The following is an 18,502-nucleotide window of genomic DNA, read 5'->3' on the forward strand; positions in this document are numbered from 1 at the left end:
ACAAAAAAAATGAGATACTGTATACATGTGGGAAGTGGTACTATAGAACAAAAGCACGGTGAGCCATTGGGCAAGGCATCCGTCATCATAGCAATAAGGTCGCGCAAACCTGTCCGATCTCCCACAGACATGGCTCCTGTAGTGTTAGAAACTACGGAGACAAAATACCATTCTCATGGATCATCAAGAACTGGATGAAGTGCTATCTCATGAATTTAGTATGAAAGAGTAGGGGATGTGCTAGTGTTCAGTTGCCGATTTGCATTCCGTGTGTCATTATCTCGAAAATGCACACATGTTGCCGAAGTGTCCAACTGAGTGAGAATGTGTGACATTTTTGACGGTGATCCAGGATTTTAAGGTCGGCAGCCCCCTCTTGTTACCTGAGAGAAGTAGGCAACGTGCCGCACCGATTTTCATCTGCCTTGTTTCATCGTGCGCTCGTCTACAAGAACAGAAACACAATAGTGCACGAACACTCGTCAAAGTTACAAGCTCGATGTACGTTCATACTGCACAAGTCGGAAGAAGGACAGTGCCAACCAGCTTTACGAAGCTTTGAAGGGTCTCAGTTTGGTGTTCCAGCGTTGTTCCCTGGGTATAGACAGATTGTTTGAAAACACTGGAAGTAAGTTCTTTATGTATAGCCCTTCACAGAGAGACAGGTCAATAGGTAAATTGCTAAGACACGCTGCGTACCGTATGTTGTTGTTGTTGTTGTGGTCTTCAGTCCGAAGACGGGTTTGATGCAGCTCTCCGCGCTGCTCTATCCTGTCCAACCTCTTTATCTCAGAACAACCCCTATGACCTACATCCATCTGAATCTGCTTACTTTAATCTACCTTTGCGCTCTCTTTAGAGATTTTATCGCCTCACTCTTCCTATAATTACTAAATTGATACCTCAAGATGTGTTCTACTAAGCGATTCCTTTTTGTTGCGCCGTATATCGCTTTTCTGCCCAATTGAATTCAATACCAGCCGGCCGCGGTGGCCGAGAATTCTAGGCGCTTCAGTTCGGAACCGCACTGCTGCTACGGTCACAGGTTCGAATCCTGCGTTGGGCATGGATGTGTGTGATGTCCTTAGGTTAGTTAGGTTTAAGTAGTTCTAAGTCCAGGGGACTGATGACCTCAGATGTTAAGACTCATAGTCTTTAGAGCCATTTGAACCATTTTAGAGCCATTTTAATTCAATAACCCCTCTTCAGTTATCCGATACACCCGCCCAGTATTCAGCATTCAGTATTCAGCATTCAGTATTCTAAAGCTTCAGTTCTCTTCTTGTCTGATTGTTTACCGTCCTGGTTTCACTTCTGTACAAGGCTACAATTTAAATAAGTACCTTCAGAAAAGATTTCCTAACTTTCTGTTCAAATAGCAAAACTCATCTATCAGTTTAGTATCTCATTTCCTAATGTTATTCCGTCAAAGTTTAATGATTTGATTCGACTGCATGCCATTTCACTTGTTTTAATTTAATTGACTGTAAGATACATCTTCATCTACATCAATACTGCTAACGGACTGTTGCGGAAGGTACTTCTGGTGCCACCAACTGCCTCCCCCTTTCCTGTTCCACTGGCGGCTGGCGTGTGGGAAGAATGATTGTCGATAAGCTTCTGTATTAGCTCTAAATTCTTGAATTTTCTCTGGGTGGGCATTTCGCGAATGGATGTTGAAGGAAGTAATACTTTTTCAGGTTTTTCCCTGAAAGCGGCCTCTCGAAATTTCAATAGTAAACCTCCCAGAGATGCATAAAGCCTCCCTTGTCTGCTAGTGGAGAGTGTTCAGCACCTCTGCAGCGTTATAGCGCCGACTAAACGATCCGGTGGCGGAACTCGCCACTACTCGTTGGATCTCTTCTGTCTTTTCTATCCGTTCCGTTCCAATGTTCTTCCAAGACGTTTTAAGTGACAGAATGGGCAAACTCGAAGCTTTTATTTCTTCACCCCGAACTATAATTTCCGTTCCAAAGTACACTTTGGTTCGCCGCACAGCTTGCTGTGCACAGACAGAACAACAGTGGCAATAGGATAAATTATGTAGTACGTACTAACTTTGAAGTGGAAACGTCTGTAGATGGAGTAGGTCAGTAAACCAAGATTACAATATTTACAGACAATTTATCGAGTAGCAGCGACGTATAAAGTAAAATTAGAACAAAGTAGGAAGATACGGAACATGATGTTAAACCCTTTGAAAGACTGATGACATGAAAAGGTCAAATTTCTCATTCATTAATTATATTTTTTTAATGTTTTGCTTGAATTTTACAGGATATTTTGGTTATATAATTTAACCACAAACAAAAATATTTTGATAAAGAATTATATTTTTCACTGTGAACTGTCATCTAGAATCATTATAAATTATATTTAACCGTAAGTACCTAATTTGTACGTAAGAACGATTCAGTTGGCATTTGGGTGTTCAGTGCACTAAATCTTATCCTCTCATTCCTATTTTCCAGATTCCTCCTATGTCTACTACTGGTTTAAAATATACGTTATTGAAATGTAACTCTTATTTAATCACGCATCATGTCTCATACACGTACAGTATGTCTCAGAATTACACGGATAGTGGAGAATGCTACGCTGAATGCCTTGTGATAAGAAGCCTGTGGTCTGATACAAATGCCAATCTCTGTGACCGATCGGTTCTAGGCGCTTCAGTCTGGAATCGCGCTGCTGCTACGGTCGCAGGTTCGAATCCTGCCTCGGGCATGGATGTGTGTGATATCCTTAGGTTAGTTAGGTTTAAGTAGTTCTAAGTTCTAGGGGACTGATGACCTCAGATGTTAAGTCCTATAGTGCTCAGAGTCATTTGAACCATTGTGATACAAATATTTCAGGAGATGCGAGATCTTGAGTCAGCAACGTGAATAAATGATGTATTAGCAAAACTGTTTATCTTTTTTGGTATTGTAAATATTTTCCTACCGCATTGACGGTGGTTGTTATTCAGTGAAAAAAAATCACAATTAACTGCGACATGTCCGCGGCAGCGTCCACCATTATTCACAATTTATGATTCGTTATCGAAGACTCCCAGTCAAGAAACGCAGTAAATTTTTCTACCAATTTATTTACTGCTTTCTACCAGCGCTGACAGAAATATACATATTGTATACACGTTTTATCTGAGACCGTTCACATAAACGAAATTTATTTACGTAAGTAGTTAGAATTTTGTTATTGACCACACACTTGAATTAAAACCCATTTATCGATCGATTGTTTGGTAGTCAGCGAATACACGTTACAGTTCCGAAAGAAAACTCTGTCGAAGATCGCTATATAACGCAGAACATTTTTCGTCATATGGATTACTAACTATTCCTATAAAAAATAACAAATGGATAGTTAATTGACTGAAAAGCTACAAATGTAACACATTTATTTCATAGGAATTATAAATGGCGCCGGTCTCTGCGAAAAGAACTTAAATGAATTCCAATTAGCTAAAATAATGAAAAGAAGTGGGAAGAATGCAGCGCGTTCTGCGCTTACGTAACAAAACCATAGATACAAATGTTTCGTACAGTATGGATGTAGTTAAATATTTTCACTCATAAAAGTATGAGAAATATAGGTAAGATTTTTCATTCATATTAGAACGCCAGATAATTTTTGGAAATCTATTACTGTGTGACGCTGGAAAGTTGTTGTTGTTTGAAAGTAGATTAGTTTACGATTGAAAAGATTTCCTAGCATTCAACGTTATTTTTAAGTTTCTCGATTTATATACATTACAAAAATGGGCTTATGTATGTTTATATGTGTGTATAACGGGCGATCAAAAAGTTTCCGTTCGAAGACGCTACAGTTCAGAATCGGTATGTAAATTAAGCAAAATCTTTGGGAGCTCTGTGGAAATCATCCCTTCGACACCCAAGTTGAAGATAAGATACCAGCCGCGCCGAGAGACCGTGCGGTTAGAGGCGCCATGTCTCTGACTGCTCGGTCCCTCCCGCCGGAGGTTCGAGTCCTCCCTCGGGCATGGATGTGTGTGTTGTTCTTAGCATAATGTAGTTTAATTAGTGTGTAAGTTTAGGAACCGATGACCTAAGCAGTTTGGTCCCTTAGAAATTCACACACATTTGAACATTTGATAAGATACCTGTTTGGTGAAACACTGTACTTTACTGCGTGCAGAAGTGCGTGGCTGCCTGCTGCACATCCTCGTCCGACAGGAATCGTCGATCTTCAAGGTCTTTTTTAAGGATCCGAGGGCGTGGTAATCGCATGGGGAGAGATCAGGACTATAGGAAGTGTCTCCTACTTGAGTTACCGTAACTTGTGAGGCACGACATTTGTGGTATGGGGACATGCATTATCATGAAGCTGCAGCTTCCATTGTCGCAGTTTTCCCAGACTTTTCGTCTTAATTGCACGGCGTAATTTCTGCAGCGTTGCACTGTACATACCTCTAGTGATTGACACACCACGTTTCTTGAAATCAGTAAATAATGGGTCCAATAATCAAAGAATAGGCTGAACATCAACTTTCCAGCAGATAGGTGGCTCTTGAATTTCTTTGGTCGATTGGACGATCGATGACATCTTTGCATTGTTGGCGCTTTCTACTCCGGTTCCCATTGGTGGCCTAAGCTTTCGTTGCCTCCAGCAACGCGCTCAATGAACGTGTTGCCTTGATACTTGTCATCTATAATTTTGGCATATGCATTTTTGTTTTCTGAATCGATTATGAGCGAGCAGCGATATTGTAAGCTGTATCGTAGAAATTGAGTGTCTCTGAGCTGCGCGAGGGCGCAGTAGAGCAGATTCCGTTTACCTTTGGTGGAGATAGAGAGTTGAAATTCAGTTGTAATAGAGTTAGGCTGATAATACTGAGCAGTGTTAGTGAGTAATATAGTAATACTATGATTCAAATTAAATGTCTCAGTTTATCATCTTTTTCAATTGACATGATTATGAAACTGGTTTGTGAAGGAAAAAATCTAATTGAATGTAAGGTAAATACAATAATGTTACTTTGTTTTCACTGTTGCTGCGCCATTGAACTAACTTGTACTGAAAGTTGTTAGATATGAGAGACAGGAAACTATATTGTCTGTGATGCTGAGAAGTTCATTAAATTTAAAATCTGCATTCAGCTCTTTTTCTCAGCACACACACACACACAAAATAGTGTTGTCATTTTTGCGCATATTCCATTTTCTTACCATCCTTTATCTTACAATTCTTTTTTATGGATTATCCAACCAAATTTGTTGGATAAACTGTTCGATTTGCAATTAACAGAGAACTCATTTCACGTCTCGAGTGTCTCTGCGTAGATACAGTAATTTGCAGCTTTAGCATAGCGGCGCGCAAGAGAGAGCAGTACTGCAACGCGTACAGAATAGAGGTAAGTAGATATGATTACGAATTCTTTTATTTATTCAATCAGGGCCAACAGTTAATCAAATTTTGCAAAGCCAATTACTCTAGGTTTCATGTCCAAGTTAATTATTCAGGCAGTTTACACTGTTCAAGATTCTTCCAGTCAGATTGCTAAATTTTACTGTATGAAATATTTCCCTTTTCATTACGACAATTAATTACTTTAACAGTGCAGCTTACCTTTCATATTACGACAGTACAAGTTTCATTACGACAGTTCATTATCACAGCTCAGGCCTACAATCAGAAACAGAGTACTTCAGTCCATATTTTTATTATTTAAAGAGACCCTTCAGCCTTCAACGCTGAAACGCATCATGTGCTTCAGGGAAACATCCATCCGGTTTCTTTCTTGTCCGGTATTCAACGCCCATGTATTCTCTAGTTGCAGACTTTACAACAGCATGACTCTTCCTGGATAATGTGTTCCACGCTACCGAAGCTGATGTCCAGAACCTCTGCCAGCCCTCGAATGGTTATGCGCTCTCAAACGGAAATTTTTGGTCGCCCCTTATATGTTCCACACCACCTCTTACTCCATTGGCTTGATTACTACCAAACTTGGTGCACATATAACGCAGGTCATGGATAAAGAGAGGGGATAAGGAGATGGACATTGAGAGTGAGGGAGAGGGGATGGACAGAGGTGCGGGAGATGGACAGAGAGATGGGCGAGCTGTAGGGCAGATGAAAAAAGAAGAGAATTTGAGAAGGCAGGTGGAAGAGAGAGAGTGTGGGAGGAGGAATAGGGAGAGGATATGAAAAGCAAAGTGGAAGAGGGACATGTTGCGAGGAGGCATGTGGAAGAGGTACAGGATGGGAGGGGGCAGGTGGAATAGGACAGGGTGTGATGAGGCAGGTGGAAGAGCGAACAGAGAAATAGAAGGCGAAGTTAAATTAGAGGAGATATTCAAAATTTTCCTGATTATTTTGATGAAAGTACAGCTAATATCTAGAATTGTGTAGGCAACCAGCGTAGCTCCTCTCCTGTCTCTGTGTGCATTTTATGGGGATGATGGTGTTCGAAGGAGACAGGCGGGGGAGAGGGGTGTGGGTGGAGGGGGGAGACAGTGTGAAGACAGCGGCAAAGCAGTCCATCTCTGTAACGCGTGAATCAATTTCTACCAAACTTGGCACATTTATCTCTTGCAGTCAGTAAATAAATCTATATGGGGTAGAAGAAATTATTTTTTACTTCTTAATCCGATTTAAAAATGTGATATTCTTGCACAGGATAGAGAACCTTGGAGAGCAGCATCCTATCAGTCTCTGGACTGAAGACAACAACAACATTTTAAAAATATTTAAACAATAATTATTTTCTACTTTTTAGTCTTCATGTGAGTGAAATTTTCAATCGTTTTCAAACATTTTGAGAGGTTATAAAGGAGACAAGTGGTAAATTCCATAGTTTTACACAACGCCCGAAGGCAGAGTCTCCTGGGAAAAGAAGCAAACAAATAAATAAATAAATCTACTGATGTGTACAGGTTGAATATCGCGTTCAGTTCATAAACGAAGATCTTGCATAACTGTCTTCGGGGAAAGTATTAATTATGAGACAAGCCTTAATGCTACTTTAGATAGTAATAAGAATGAATTTTAGATGAACTGTGAAATTCTAAACCGCAATGACCTATAAGAAAAAATAATTTCAATCTAGGCTATGTATTCCGATCTTGGATTCTCAATGGAGTTCTGTATTCTGTTGAAAAATCCTACAGCAGTATGCCGGTTGAAATTATACAGGAGAAAGAAACTCCCAGATATTCAAAAATCAGGTAAAACAGTACCTTGTTAGCCACTCCTTCCAGAATTTGGACTCACGGATCAAAATTACAGTTAACTCCACTCTTCGTATTAAAAAGACTTTGACTCTGTCACAGTAAAAGCAGCTGGCAGTGTTCTGCGTGAAATTATGTAAATGCTAATATGAAGAAGTAACAGAAAAAACCGAAGCTGAGTAGGGAAAGAGGAGGAGCAGTGATCTTGTTAAGGGGCCAGTTTTCTGCTAACACACATACATCGAATAATATGGGAGTAAATATTGCAAAGATTAGTGTGGGGTAGATTAACATTAGTCACAGTTTAGTATTAGTATACTATACTATACTGTACTGCAGTGGCTGCTCCTGCCTGTTGCTGCATAATTGAACAGTTCCACGTCCCAGAAGGCTTTCCTTCGCAGTGAACTACAGAAACACAGTGTGTGAATGGACGAAGTGAAAACCCTGAATTGCACTTACAAATGAAATGCGATGAATGGGCTGTGTTAGATATTTGACACTTCCATGCCTTGAGTTGTTTTTCTGCTAATTTGTGTGATCTAAATGTAAATAGATTAGATTTTCTGCTGAAGTTCTAGATCACACAGCTTTTAAAATGACTTTTGTTTAGTATCTTATTATTTTGATCTTTTATCTATTATTATTACTAGTGCTTTTTACGCAGCAAAATTGTATTGCAGAAAGAAATTGAGAATTTGCCAACAAACCAATTGAAATATATCTCCAGATATTACTGATTAGGAGGAGCCTTGCGCCCAGTCGTGTGATTGGTGCTGTTGTTGTTTTTGCAGTAATCCTACCCCTGAGTTGGGCTCCCTGGTGACGGAGGCGTGGCCAGAGTATGACGAGTCCTCACGCAGCTACCTGGTGTTGGCGGAGCCTCTGAGAACGGCCAGCGACATGTTTGGCCCCTACATGACCTTCTGGCATGACTTGCTGCCTTAGCTAATAACCCTTCAACCAACCAAGCCTGCAAAATGATACGCTGTCACTTGTCAGTACATAATAGTGACACAATTGCTGTTTTTTATTTTCTAATATATTTCTATGACCTTCCGTTGTGCACACAGATTGCAGCAATAACCATTTTGAGTATAACACGAGTATACACTTATTTTAATAAACGGACAGTAAGAGAAAAACTACTGTATTATGAAATTACCAGTGAACATGTGTTCTTCTAAACAGTCATTTTCCAACGAACAAATGACATTTCTTCTGTGAATTGTATTGGAATGCCATCCATGCGGCGAAAATATCTCATTACAAAAATTCAAACATGGTGGGTGTAGAGTCAAATAAGATATACAAAACCTCACACATTTCTAGCCCGTACCATTTTAAGCGGAGACAGACGGACATGAAGTAATCCTTCCTGTTACTCAAACAACAGCAATTGTATAATAAAGTTTCTTGATTTAACTGTGATAATTCTTACTTTATTTTTCGGTGATAGAATCATAATACTAATTGGGTTAGATAGAGCAGCAATCAGTCGTAGAATTAAGTTGCCTTAATATGACATTTATAGTCACAACGCAGATCAGATTTCGACCTGTGTCAGGTCATTATCAATGCAGTGCGGAATTGTAGCAGTTGTTCGTGCTCAGGTGAATGCTTACACAGTTCAACGACGTTGAGCTGACACAGGTCGAAATCTGATATGCGTTGTGACTATAAATGTCATATGAAAGCAACTTAATTCCACGACTGATTGCTGCTCTATCTAACCCAATATAACCACAGTCGTTGCGTGCACCCACCCCATGGAGGGCAACCTGATGAATAATGCTGGAGCAGTGCTTATATGCCTCCTATAGTGGTCCCTGCTGATCGCCATCGTCAGCAGACTCCCAATGTAGTAAGCGGTCTGATGATGACCAGAACAATGGTCGACTCTGTTCACTAATAAGAAACATCTTTATCCGTTTGGGACCGTTTTATTATAAAAAATTTCAACATTTGTCACAACTGCTGACTATCCAATTCAAACAAAGTGTGGTATCAACGTTCGATACCATACTTATTACGGGTTGCAGTTATTGACCTGCGATCCGTATTAGTATCGTTGGATCCGCAAGTCGCGACCAGCGACGCTATCACCGCTCCGCGATTTCTATCGAGTTTCCAGGGAGCTCTCGTCCACTCTTGCTCGGGACGTCAAGTAGTAGTAAAGTAGCATAGTCTTCAGCTCATAGGAAGCAACCTCTAACAAGGCGCTTTGTAACGTATGGCCTAAGTGAGGCCTCAATAGCTATTTGTTTATAATCATATGTATGCAGCCAAGAAGAATCCTGTACAACCAGTTAAGTACAATATCTATTATTTTTTACCAACGACTTCTAATTATTTTAGTCGTTGCAGATCCAGTACTGCACCGTATCGACGTTACTGACAAACCTGCTGTGATTTATATGTTTCTGTTTAGCATTGGCCACCAGTCAACATAGGCGACGACTCGTTCGTCGACATCATAACACAAAGTTAAGTGTTTCGAAAAATTTTGAATTATGAAGCTGTTTCCATGGAAATATGCTTTCCGCATCACTTTAACGTAGACGCGTAGGACTGGTAATTTTTGTAACGTTAGTCTAACAATGAATTGAGTCTGTTGCATCTTACGTCCCATGTACTAGTTATCAATTTTTGGCCAAGATCTGGAACTGAAGTCCAAAATTTGATACTCGACACGTCTAGATTTCGTATAATGGCCTCGCAACGCGTCTTAAGAGTAAACACTAAAGCAGATCAGATGGTTTTTAAAAAGTCACGAAAATTTTATTCCGCATTGTACGCTGTGCATGCATAGCTGCGTAACTTCCTAATACACATCTGTCTCCATTTATAATAAATAATAGAGCTGTACAAAATGTTTACAACCATAGTTTATTTGCCGAATAATGCTCTAGAAGCGGCGTTACGACAAATTTCACGACATTTGTTACAGTTCGAAAAGTAATGCGCACACAAAAATTGAAGATAGAGAGCACACGGTACCATCAGATTTGTCAAGCTGTATAGGGAACATTACGATATAACAGTTAACCACTTATGGTACAATTTTACGACATACGAAAGCGTGTCGGAAAGTAATGTCGCTGAATTTTTTACGTGAAAACTGTTAATAGTATTAAAATAAAACAAACTTCATTAACATTCTACATCTTTTTTCTTCATGTGTACATATTTATTTCTCAAACATAGTCGATCTGGGGACGAATACATTTCTACCAATGAGAGACCAGTCTCTTGATACCATGATTGTACAGTCTAACCTCTGCTTGCACGGCTTCATCTCTATCACACTGAAGTCCTCGAAGGATTTCTTATGTTTTTAAACAGATGACAATCGGGTAAGACCTAGTCGAGACGGTACGGAGGATGTTCGATCACAGTGAACCCAAAGCGTCGGATTACTGCAGATGTGGCTGAGCTTGTGTGTGGTCTGGCATTGTCATGCTGGAAGAGAGCGTGCTGCATGTATGGACCCACTCACAGCACATTGTTTCTCACGCAGCGACATAGTTACGTTACACACCGCCATGTCTACACTCTACAATTCGGAGCCCTCTATCGGCAGAGCAGTGCAACTTGCGTCAGCGAAGCGGGAAAGTCAACCGAGTAACATGCGTTCCATGTAGCATCTCAATCTATATTGAGAACAGAATAAAAAATTCGGAGAAATTACTTTTCAGTACGCCCTTGTATAAGTAGATACACATATATATGTTATCTGCCGAAGAATCCAATGTCTTAACACTGCGCCACGTCACTAGGTCAAAACGGACAAGTCAAAACTACAACTCAAATTAATTTTAATTAATATTTACCCCAATTAATGAGATTTGTATCTTCCACTTAGTTTCAATAATTGCATTTATTTCTCAGAAAAAGAAATGCTTAGCGTTTTTTTTTTATTCTTAGATATAGCAACAATCACGGGTGTTATGGGATAGGAGCATGGAGAGCTGCATCAAACCTGTCTCATGACTGAAGACCACAACAACAATAACAACATGAGATAGAATAGGTCGGATGTGTGCACATCAGTGCAATTCCATAGCGGCTGATTGGAACGCGTATCGTGTTGGTTAACTCTAACTTACACTTTTTTCGTTTTTTTTTCGTTTCAATGACGATGTTAGTAATATCAGATTTGTTTAAATATAAGAGAAATAACATCAGAAAAGTCACGGGGAATGTTACCGCTATTTTTATATCAGAGGTATGAACAAAGACTGAATGGCCCGGTCTGAACCTATTACGCCTTCTCGCTCAGGTAAAGCCCGTCCTGTCAACAGGTTTGAGGTTTACTCTGACTTCCCAGAATCGCTTAAGGCGAATGCCGCACTGTTCCTTAAGATAGGGCACTGTCGAGTCCCTTCACCAACTAGACACTGTACTAGTATTCTGATGACATCGTACTCAGTTGGACGCAAAAATCTTAATCTCCCTTCCCTATACTCCACAGACGTATCAAATGCTTCAGGGAGTTTGTTTAATTATTATTTGATATTCTTCGTTTCCAACAAGACCACTTCTAGGTCGTAATACCCAGATGCAATTTCACACGCTTAGATTCCAAGGGCATAGGTGGTTTACTGATTTTCTTCTATTACTTTGCAATGATTAAGTGAAAATAAGAAAGCTGCAGTTTCAATTTTCATTTATTATCTTTACTATTGATCACGTCTTCTGTATTTCAAAATAATAACAACGTAAATGAATTCTCTTCTAAATGAATGGACGGGGTGATGTATTCCAGCGAGGCTTTATGGGTAGTAGCTTTGGAGTTACCTTTCAAGCGTCCAAGGAAAAGTTTTTTAAAACCATGCACTCCTGCTGGATAGAGATATTCTGAAACTTTCAAAAACAGACCTGTTTCTGGCGTGTGTGTCTTTATGCCCTTGGATATTTGGGATAAATGCTTCCAGTTTCTTACGTCCTTATTACTTACACAATGTAGTGCCTTTTTCAGGAGACAACCAGCGGACTTGGCAGTCTGTCAATGTGACAACCTTTTTCTTGATGTTGATGCCTGATTTTGTAAAATCATTATGAAAATTTCTACAATGGAACTACTTTGGTCTTTTGGAGAAGACCTAAGAAGTCCTGTTCGAAATTATTTTCTTTTTTTAAAAAGAAATCAGGATTAGTTACATTTACTGGAAAATTCATTAAGCCAGGGGTTTTCAGTCTGTGATGTTTTACCGTATATTTTCATTGGCTGCTTGTTACTCTCTGGCTTCCGATAGTTCTTAGGAATATATCAATGTACTCGTACACCTCCGTCGCTGAGTGGTCATCGCGGCTGGCTGCCATGTGAGGGAGCCAGGTTCGATTTCCGATACGAGCATGAATTTTTGCTTGGAGGAAGGACTGTTATGGGGTGCATTCAGTCTCTTGAGGAGATACTCGACCGATTAGCAGCGGTTTCGAGGTCAAGAAAGCCGGCAGTTATATGGAGAGCGGTGTGCTGACTATATCCCATCCATGCCGCATCTTATGATACCATTGGCCGAGGACGACACGGCGGTCCGTCAGGTCCAAGGACGTGGAACTTTAGCTTTTCTCGTCACATTCACGGCTATAGTTTCAGAATCAGTAAGTAAAATATTAATTCATTAGCAAAAGTAGCTTCAGTGATAATAAAACCACTCCCTTTTGGTATGGATTTAAGTTAATATCATCCATACGTGGCCAAGAAAATAAAACTACACTCCTGGAAATGGAAAAAAGAACACATTGACACCGGTGTGTCAGACCCACCATACTTGCTCCGGACACTGCGAGAGGGCTGTACAAGCAATGATCACACGCACGGCACAGCGGACACACCAGGAACCGCGGTGTTGGCCGTCGAATGGCGCTAGCTGCGCAGCATTTGTGCACCGCCGCCGTCAGTGTCAACCAGTTTGCCGTGGCATACGGAGCTCCATCGCAGTCTTTAACACTGGTAGCATGCCGCGACAGCGTGGACGTGAACCGTATGTGCAGTTGACGGACTTTGAGCGAGGGCGTATAGTGGGCATGCGGGAGGCCGGGTGGACGTACCGCCGAATTGCTCAACACGTGGGGCGTGAGGTCTCCACAGTACATCGATGTTGTCGCCAGTGGTCAGCGGAAGGTGCACGTGCCCGTCGACCTGGGACCGGACCGCAGCGACGCACGGATGCACGCCAAGACCGTAGGATGCTACGCAGTGCCGTAGGGGACCGCACCGCCACTTCCCAGCAAATTAGGGACACTGTTGCTCCTGGGGTATCGGCGAGGACCATTCGCAACCGTCTCCATGAAGCTGGGCTACGGTCCCGCACACCGTTAGGCCGTCTTCCGCTCACGCCCCAACATCGTGCAGCCCGCCTCCAGTGGTGTCGCGACAGGCGTGAATGGAGGGACGAATGGAGACGTGTCGTCTTCAGCGATGAGAGTCGCTTCTGCCTTGGTGCCAATGATGGTCGTATGCGTGTTTGGCGCCGTGCAGGTGAGCGCCACAATCAGGACTGCATACGACCGAGGCACACAGGGCCAACACCCGGCATCATGGTGTGGGGAGCGATCTCCTACACTGGCCGTACACCACTGGTGATCGTCGAGGGGACACTGAATAGTGCACGGTACATCCAAACCGTCATCGAACCCATCGTTCTACCATTCCTAGACCGGCAAGGGAACTTGCTGTTCCAACAGGACAATGCACGTCCGCATGTATCCCGTGCCACCCAACGTGCTCTAGAAGGTGTAAGTCAACTACCCTGGCCAGCAAGATCTCCGGATCTGTCCCCCATTGAGCATGTTTGGGACTGGATGAAGCGTCGTCTCACGCGGTCTGCACGTCCAGCACGAACGCTGGTCCAACTGAGGCGCCAGGTGGAAATGGCATGGCAAGCCGTTCCACAGGACTACATCCAGCATCTCTACGATCGTCTCCATGGGAGAATAGCAGCCTGCATTGCTGCGAAAGGTGGATATACACTGTACTAGTGCCGACATTGTGCATGCTCTGTTGCCTGTGTCTATGTGCCTGTGGTTCTGTCAGTGTGATCATGTGATGTATCTGACCCCAGGAATGTGTCAATAAAGTTTCCCCTTCCTGGGACAATGAATTCACGGTGTTCTTATTTCAATTTCCAGGAGTGTATGTTGATAAATGATAGATTCTGACTTTTCTTGGGATTGGCTGCAAGGCACTCCATGGTCGCAGCCTGACTGGGAATTTCATTCTGTAACTGAAGGTTTCTGTGCCTCGGAGTCTAATCCTATACGTCTACGTTCTGAGATCACTCTCACGGAGAAATCTCTTTGGCGACTTAGATTTATCCGTGATAGGGAAAGGTTTAAATTTTGCACTGACGCCCGAAAGGTTTCCACTTGCTGTTTTTTTAATCCCTTCTGAACAGGCTGTTTTTAACTAAGTCCTGATGCTGCAGAGGATGTTAGGAGGGAAGCATGTCCGTGTGTTGACTGGGGCATGTCAAACCAAGAGTAACACACAGCAGCTTAGAGCGCTGCCTTCTGTTTGTGCAGAGTGGAATCAGATATAGTTATTTTACCGGCAGACAAGGGCAATGCAACAGCTGTGTTGCAAAAGCAGGATTACGTTAAAAAAAAACAATGTTACATTCTGAGTCAGCTTATCGCAGTATCGGTGCTGCTCCTACAAAAGATGTTGACAGAAAGAATAACAACGTTTTGAAAAAAAGTTCCTTGTCGCTGAAGACCACCAGGAGTCTTAATTCTTATCGTGCTGTCCCCTCTAGGTTACATAGTTTTTCGAAGATCCACAAGAAAGGGGTTCCTCTTAGGTCGACAGTGCTCCGATATATCGTATAGCAAAACACCTTGAACCTTCTAATAGGTCGGTATTAACATGACATTAAGAACTCGTCGCGTTTCTTAAGTTGATTAGAGGGAATGTGTTTAAGTGACTCTGATATTCTAGTAAGTTTTCATGTGGTCTCTCCCTTCACTCGCGTTCCTCTGTCTGAGGTGTTGCAGTTAACTGAGCTTGGATTTCCTGTTGAATTAACGAATCTATTTCAACATGGGTTGACGTCCCCGTTGCTTTTTATTCAGTGAGCAGTACTATGAGCAGACAGATGGGTTGGAGCTTGTTGTCAGTTATTATTGTCATCGAGGAACGTCCGTTCGAGTCGAAACCTGAGTATATTTTCAGGTATGTAAACGATACTTTTGTTGTTTAGGTTCATGGTAGTGAGAATTTGAACGGGTCTTTTTAGAAAAACTAAATTCAATCCACTCGAGTATTCTTTTCACTATAGGGCTGGAAAAGGATGGCTGCCTTCCCTTCGTTGACGTGTTGGTAGGAGCACGTTTGATGGAATGTTGGGACATTCTTTTAAAGGAAGAACATTCATTTGGATGTGCAAGGTGACAGTTGTCACCATCCGCCTCAATGTGAAGGGGTGCTTTGTACCTTGGTTCACAGGTACCACGTCATATCAGACGCTGAGACTTTTTCAGCTGAGAAAGCCCATGTTGAGGTCTCCTTTCGTCAGAACGGTTGTAGCGAAAAACAGATCAGAAGTGCGTTACAGTATCGAGAGCACCGGCTGAGTGATGATAATACCGAGGTGGCATCGAACCCTACAGTCTTTTTGCCTTACGCAGGGAGCATTTACAACAAGGCTGGTCGTATGTTGAGAAAATATGATGTGAAATGTGTTTTTCGATGTCCATCTAAGATTAGGTACTTTGTAGAATTCGTGAAGGATGATCTTGGTTTGCGTAACGCGTGTGCCTATCGTATTCGTTGCAGTTGTGGCATGTTACATATTTGTCAGACTATCAGGACATCGGAGGACCGCTGTGCCAAGCCTGAGCGTTACATACGCTCACAACAGCCAGGCAAGTCTGCTATAGCAGAACATTGTCTTGGCAAGGGCCATCCTATGGAGTACAGCAAGGGTGAAATTCTGGCACGTACTTCCAGCTATTGGGACAGTGTTATTAAGGAAGCAGTTGAAATTAAATTAGGAAGTCACCTTATCAATAGAGGTTTTTGCTTAAATTCTGCTTGGAATGCTCTCTGGCTTCTCAAAGTACAGAGGGACAAGGTTAATGCTACGTCACCCGTTCGTTACTAATTTCCTCTGTCAATAACTTCTGACGTCGGTCGTGTTTGGTTGTGTGATGGCGCTAATGATTACGATATGTGTATGTGTGTGTGTTTTATCTTATCAGAAATGTCCTGCATACCTAGGTTGTGCTCTTGTCGAATACCGATGATTGTCGAAGACGTCACCCGGTCGCAGTCCCGGAAGTTACTTGAACATTGTACACGCCGACAGAAACTCAGGCTTCGTACTGTGATTCTGTTTCCCCCCCCCCCCCCCCCCCCCCACCCCCCTGTTTCCTGACTGCTTTGAATTTTACTTTCAGTACTTAGTATTGTTTTGTCATTTTCACATATTTTTAGGGTGAGCGACAGCATCTTGCAAATCTTTTTGTATTTTTGGTAACGGATTTTTCTTATGGAATTGAGATTTTTCATGGTCTGGCAGGACATTCTTATACCTGTTGCTATCCATTCTCTTTATTGGGCATTGCTATTTCTGTGGATAATTTGGGAAACAACTGCTCAAACTCAAAGTTTAGGTTACAATTTGTGCAGAACATAGATCGTTTTTTATCTACATTGATTTCTGCATGTAATTCTTCCGAGTTTTTGGTTTAACGCTGTCGTTGAAAAAGCTCTAATTTCGGGATTACAAAGAGGTTTAGTGTCTGCAGTCGCCGAAAATTTTGCTCTGTATGGCCCCCTCTAGTACAATGGAGACTACTTGTTGATTTCACAACACTTATCCTTCCATTCTACCTCTCTTTCTAGTCAATGTTTTGGACATACTTTCCTCGCCGATGCCGCGAAGAACCTCTTTGGTTCTTGTCCTATCAGTCTACTTCGTTTTCAGCATTGCTTACGCAACACTACATGTCAGAGGGTTCAGTTCTCTTCCAGTTTTACAGAGTGCGTGTGTCGCTTCCACACAGTGCAGTGCTTCAGACCTACACTCTCAGAAATTTAATTGCCAAATTATGGTTTTTGTTTCATACTAGTCGACGTCTACTTGGCGAGAATGGCCCCTTTTGCCTGCACTAGTCTACTTCTAATTCCCCCTTGGTCCGTCGTCATCCTCGGGTAATAACTTTATTATTGTGAGAACTGTATTTATTTTTAGAAAACCTTGTACATGTCATCTTCGTTAAATTAAGGCTCCAACACGTCCTCCTCTGCGGTTATGAAATAACCACTTCGCCCTGAGTGGCACGTGACGGACCTTACGTGAGCTCACAGTGAGAAAGTATCTTTTTTATTGCTGTCATCCGACGTCATTACCTCCCTTATATTCCGGAGTTACAAACTCGCTATCATCTGATGCGGCTCTAATAGTAATTATCACTCCCAGGTGACGGGAGTGACAACCTGTCATAGCAGGGAGAATAATTACTATTAATGAGTGTAGGTGTATGCGTGAGAAGCGGTCTGCGTCAGGACGTAACGCGGGAGCGAAGCGGTCAAGGACGGGCGTCACTCAGTGCTTGTCACCAGCTGAGACGCGCCTTTCCTCCCTAAGCGAGGGCCGCCCTTCCCAGAGCGGCACCAGCTTGTTTTGCAGGGCAGTCAGAGTTGCCCACGCTGGGCGCGCCAGCCCACGTCACCACCACTTAGGGCACATCCTCCTTAGCGAAACGCGCCCGTCTGCGCTCGGAGCAGCCGCTGTCACTGCGTGTACTCGGTCGCGGCGCACTGCGGGTCTCGCGACGAGGACCGCCAGCCCTTCCAACCCATTTCGTCCTGGTGAGTCAGACCGTAGTATCTACTTGCTTTGTTTCTAAGATTTTTTATTCTTGTCACGAGTCGTCTAACTGCTTTCGTGCGAGTTTCTTTACTGCCCCAAACTTATATTTTAAAAAAAGCGCCGCGTGGGATTAGCCGAGCGGTCTCAGGCGCTGCAGTCATGGACTGTGCGGCTGGTCCCGGCGGAGGTTCGAGTCCTCCCTCGGGCATGGGTGTGTGTGTTTGTCCTTAGGATAATTTAGGTTAAGTAGTGTGTAAGCTTAGGGACTGACGACCTTAGCAGTTAAGTCCCATAAGATTTCACACACATTTGAATATTTTTTCAAAAAATCACTTATACCCAATCCCCCCATCTACATCTACATGGCAAATCTGCAGATCACACTTCAGTGCGTGGCAGAGGCGTCATAGAACCTCCTTCACAATAATTCTCTATTATTCCACCTGCGAAAAGCACGCGTAAAAAGAAAAGAACGAACACCTATAT

At 42.4% G+C, this 18,502-nt stretch overlaps 2 protein-coding genes across 6 annotated transcripts in view; both read left to right on the forward strand.

The window, feature by feature from the left end:
- LOC124775781 (venom carboxylesterase-6-like) overlaps positions 1-8,141 on the forward strand; it is a 49,975-nt gene extending 41,834 nt beyond the window's left edge. The window contains exon 9 of the mRNA XM_047250611.1: positions 7,988-8,141. Within this exon, the coding sequence (XP_047106567.1) occupies positions 7,988-8,141 (154 nt within the window). The remainder of the gene's footprint in view (positions 1-7,987) is intronic.
- A 9,685-nt stretch (positions 8,142-17,826) lies between these two features.
- Positions 17,827-18,502, forward strand: part of LOC124776614 (esterase FE4-like) — a 219,884-nt gene continuing 219,208 nt past the window's right edge. For 2 of the 5 annotated variants that reach the window (XM_047251698.1, XM_047251699.1), the window contains exon 1: positions 17,843-18,015. The gene's annotated coding sequence lies outside the window, so the exon portion shown is untranslated. Of the gene's footprint in view, positions 18,016-18,502 lie in introns of all 5 variants that reach the window. The other 3 variants (XM_047251694.1, XM_047251695.1, XM_047251697.1) reach the window with 2 other exon arrangements.

This window comes from Schistocerca piceifrons, chromosome 2 (assembly GCF_021461385.2).
Source record: "Schistocerca piceifrons isolate TAMUIC-IGC-003096 chromosome 2, iqSchPice1.1, whole genome shotgun sequence".
NCBI classification, from domain to species: domain Eukaryota; kingdom Metazoa; phylum Arthropoda; class Insecta; order Orthoptera; family Acrididae; genus Schistocerca; species Schistocerca piceifrons.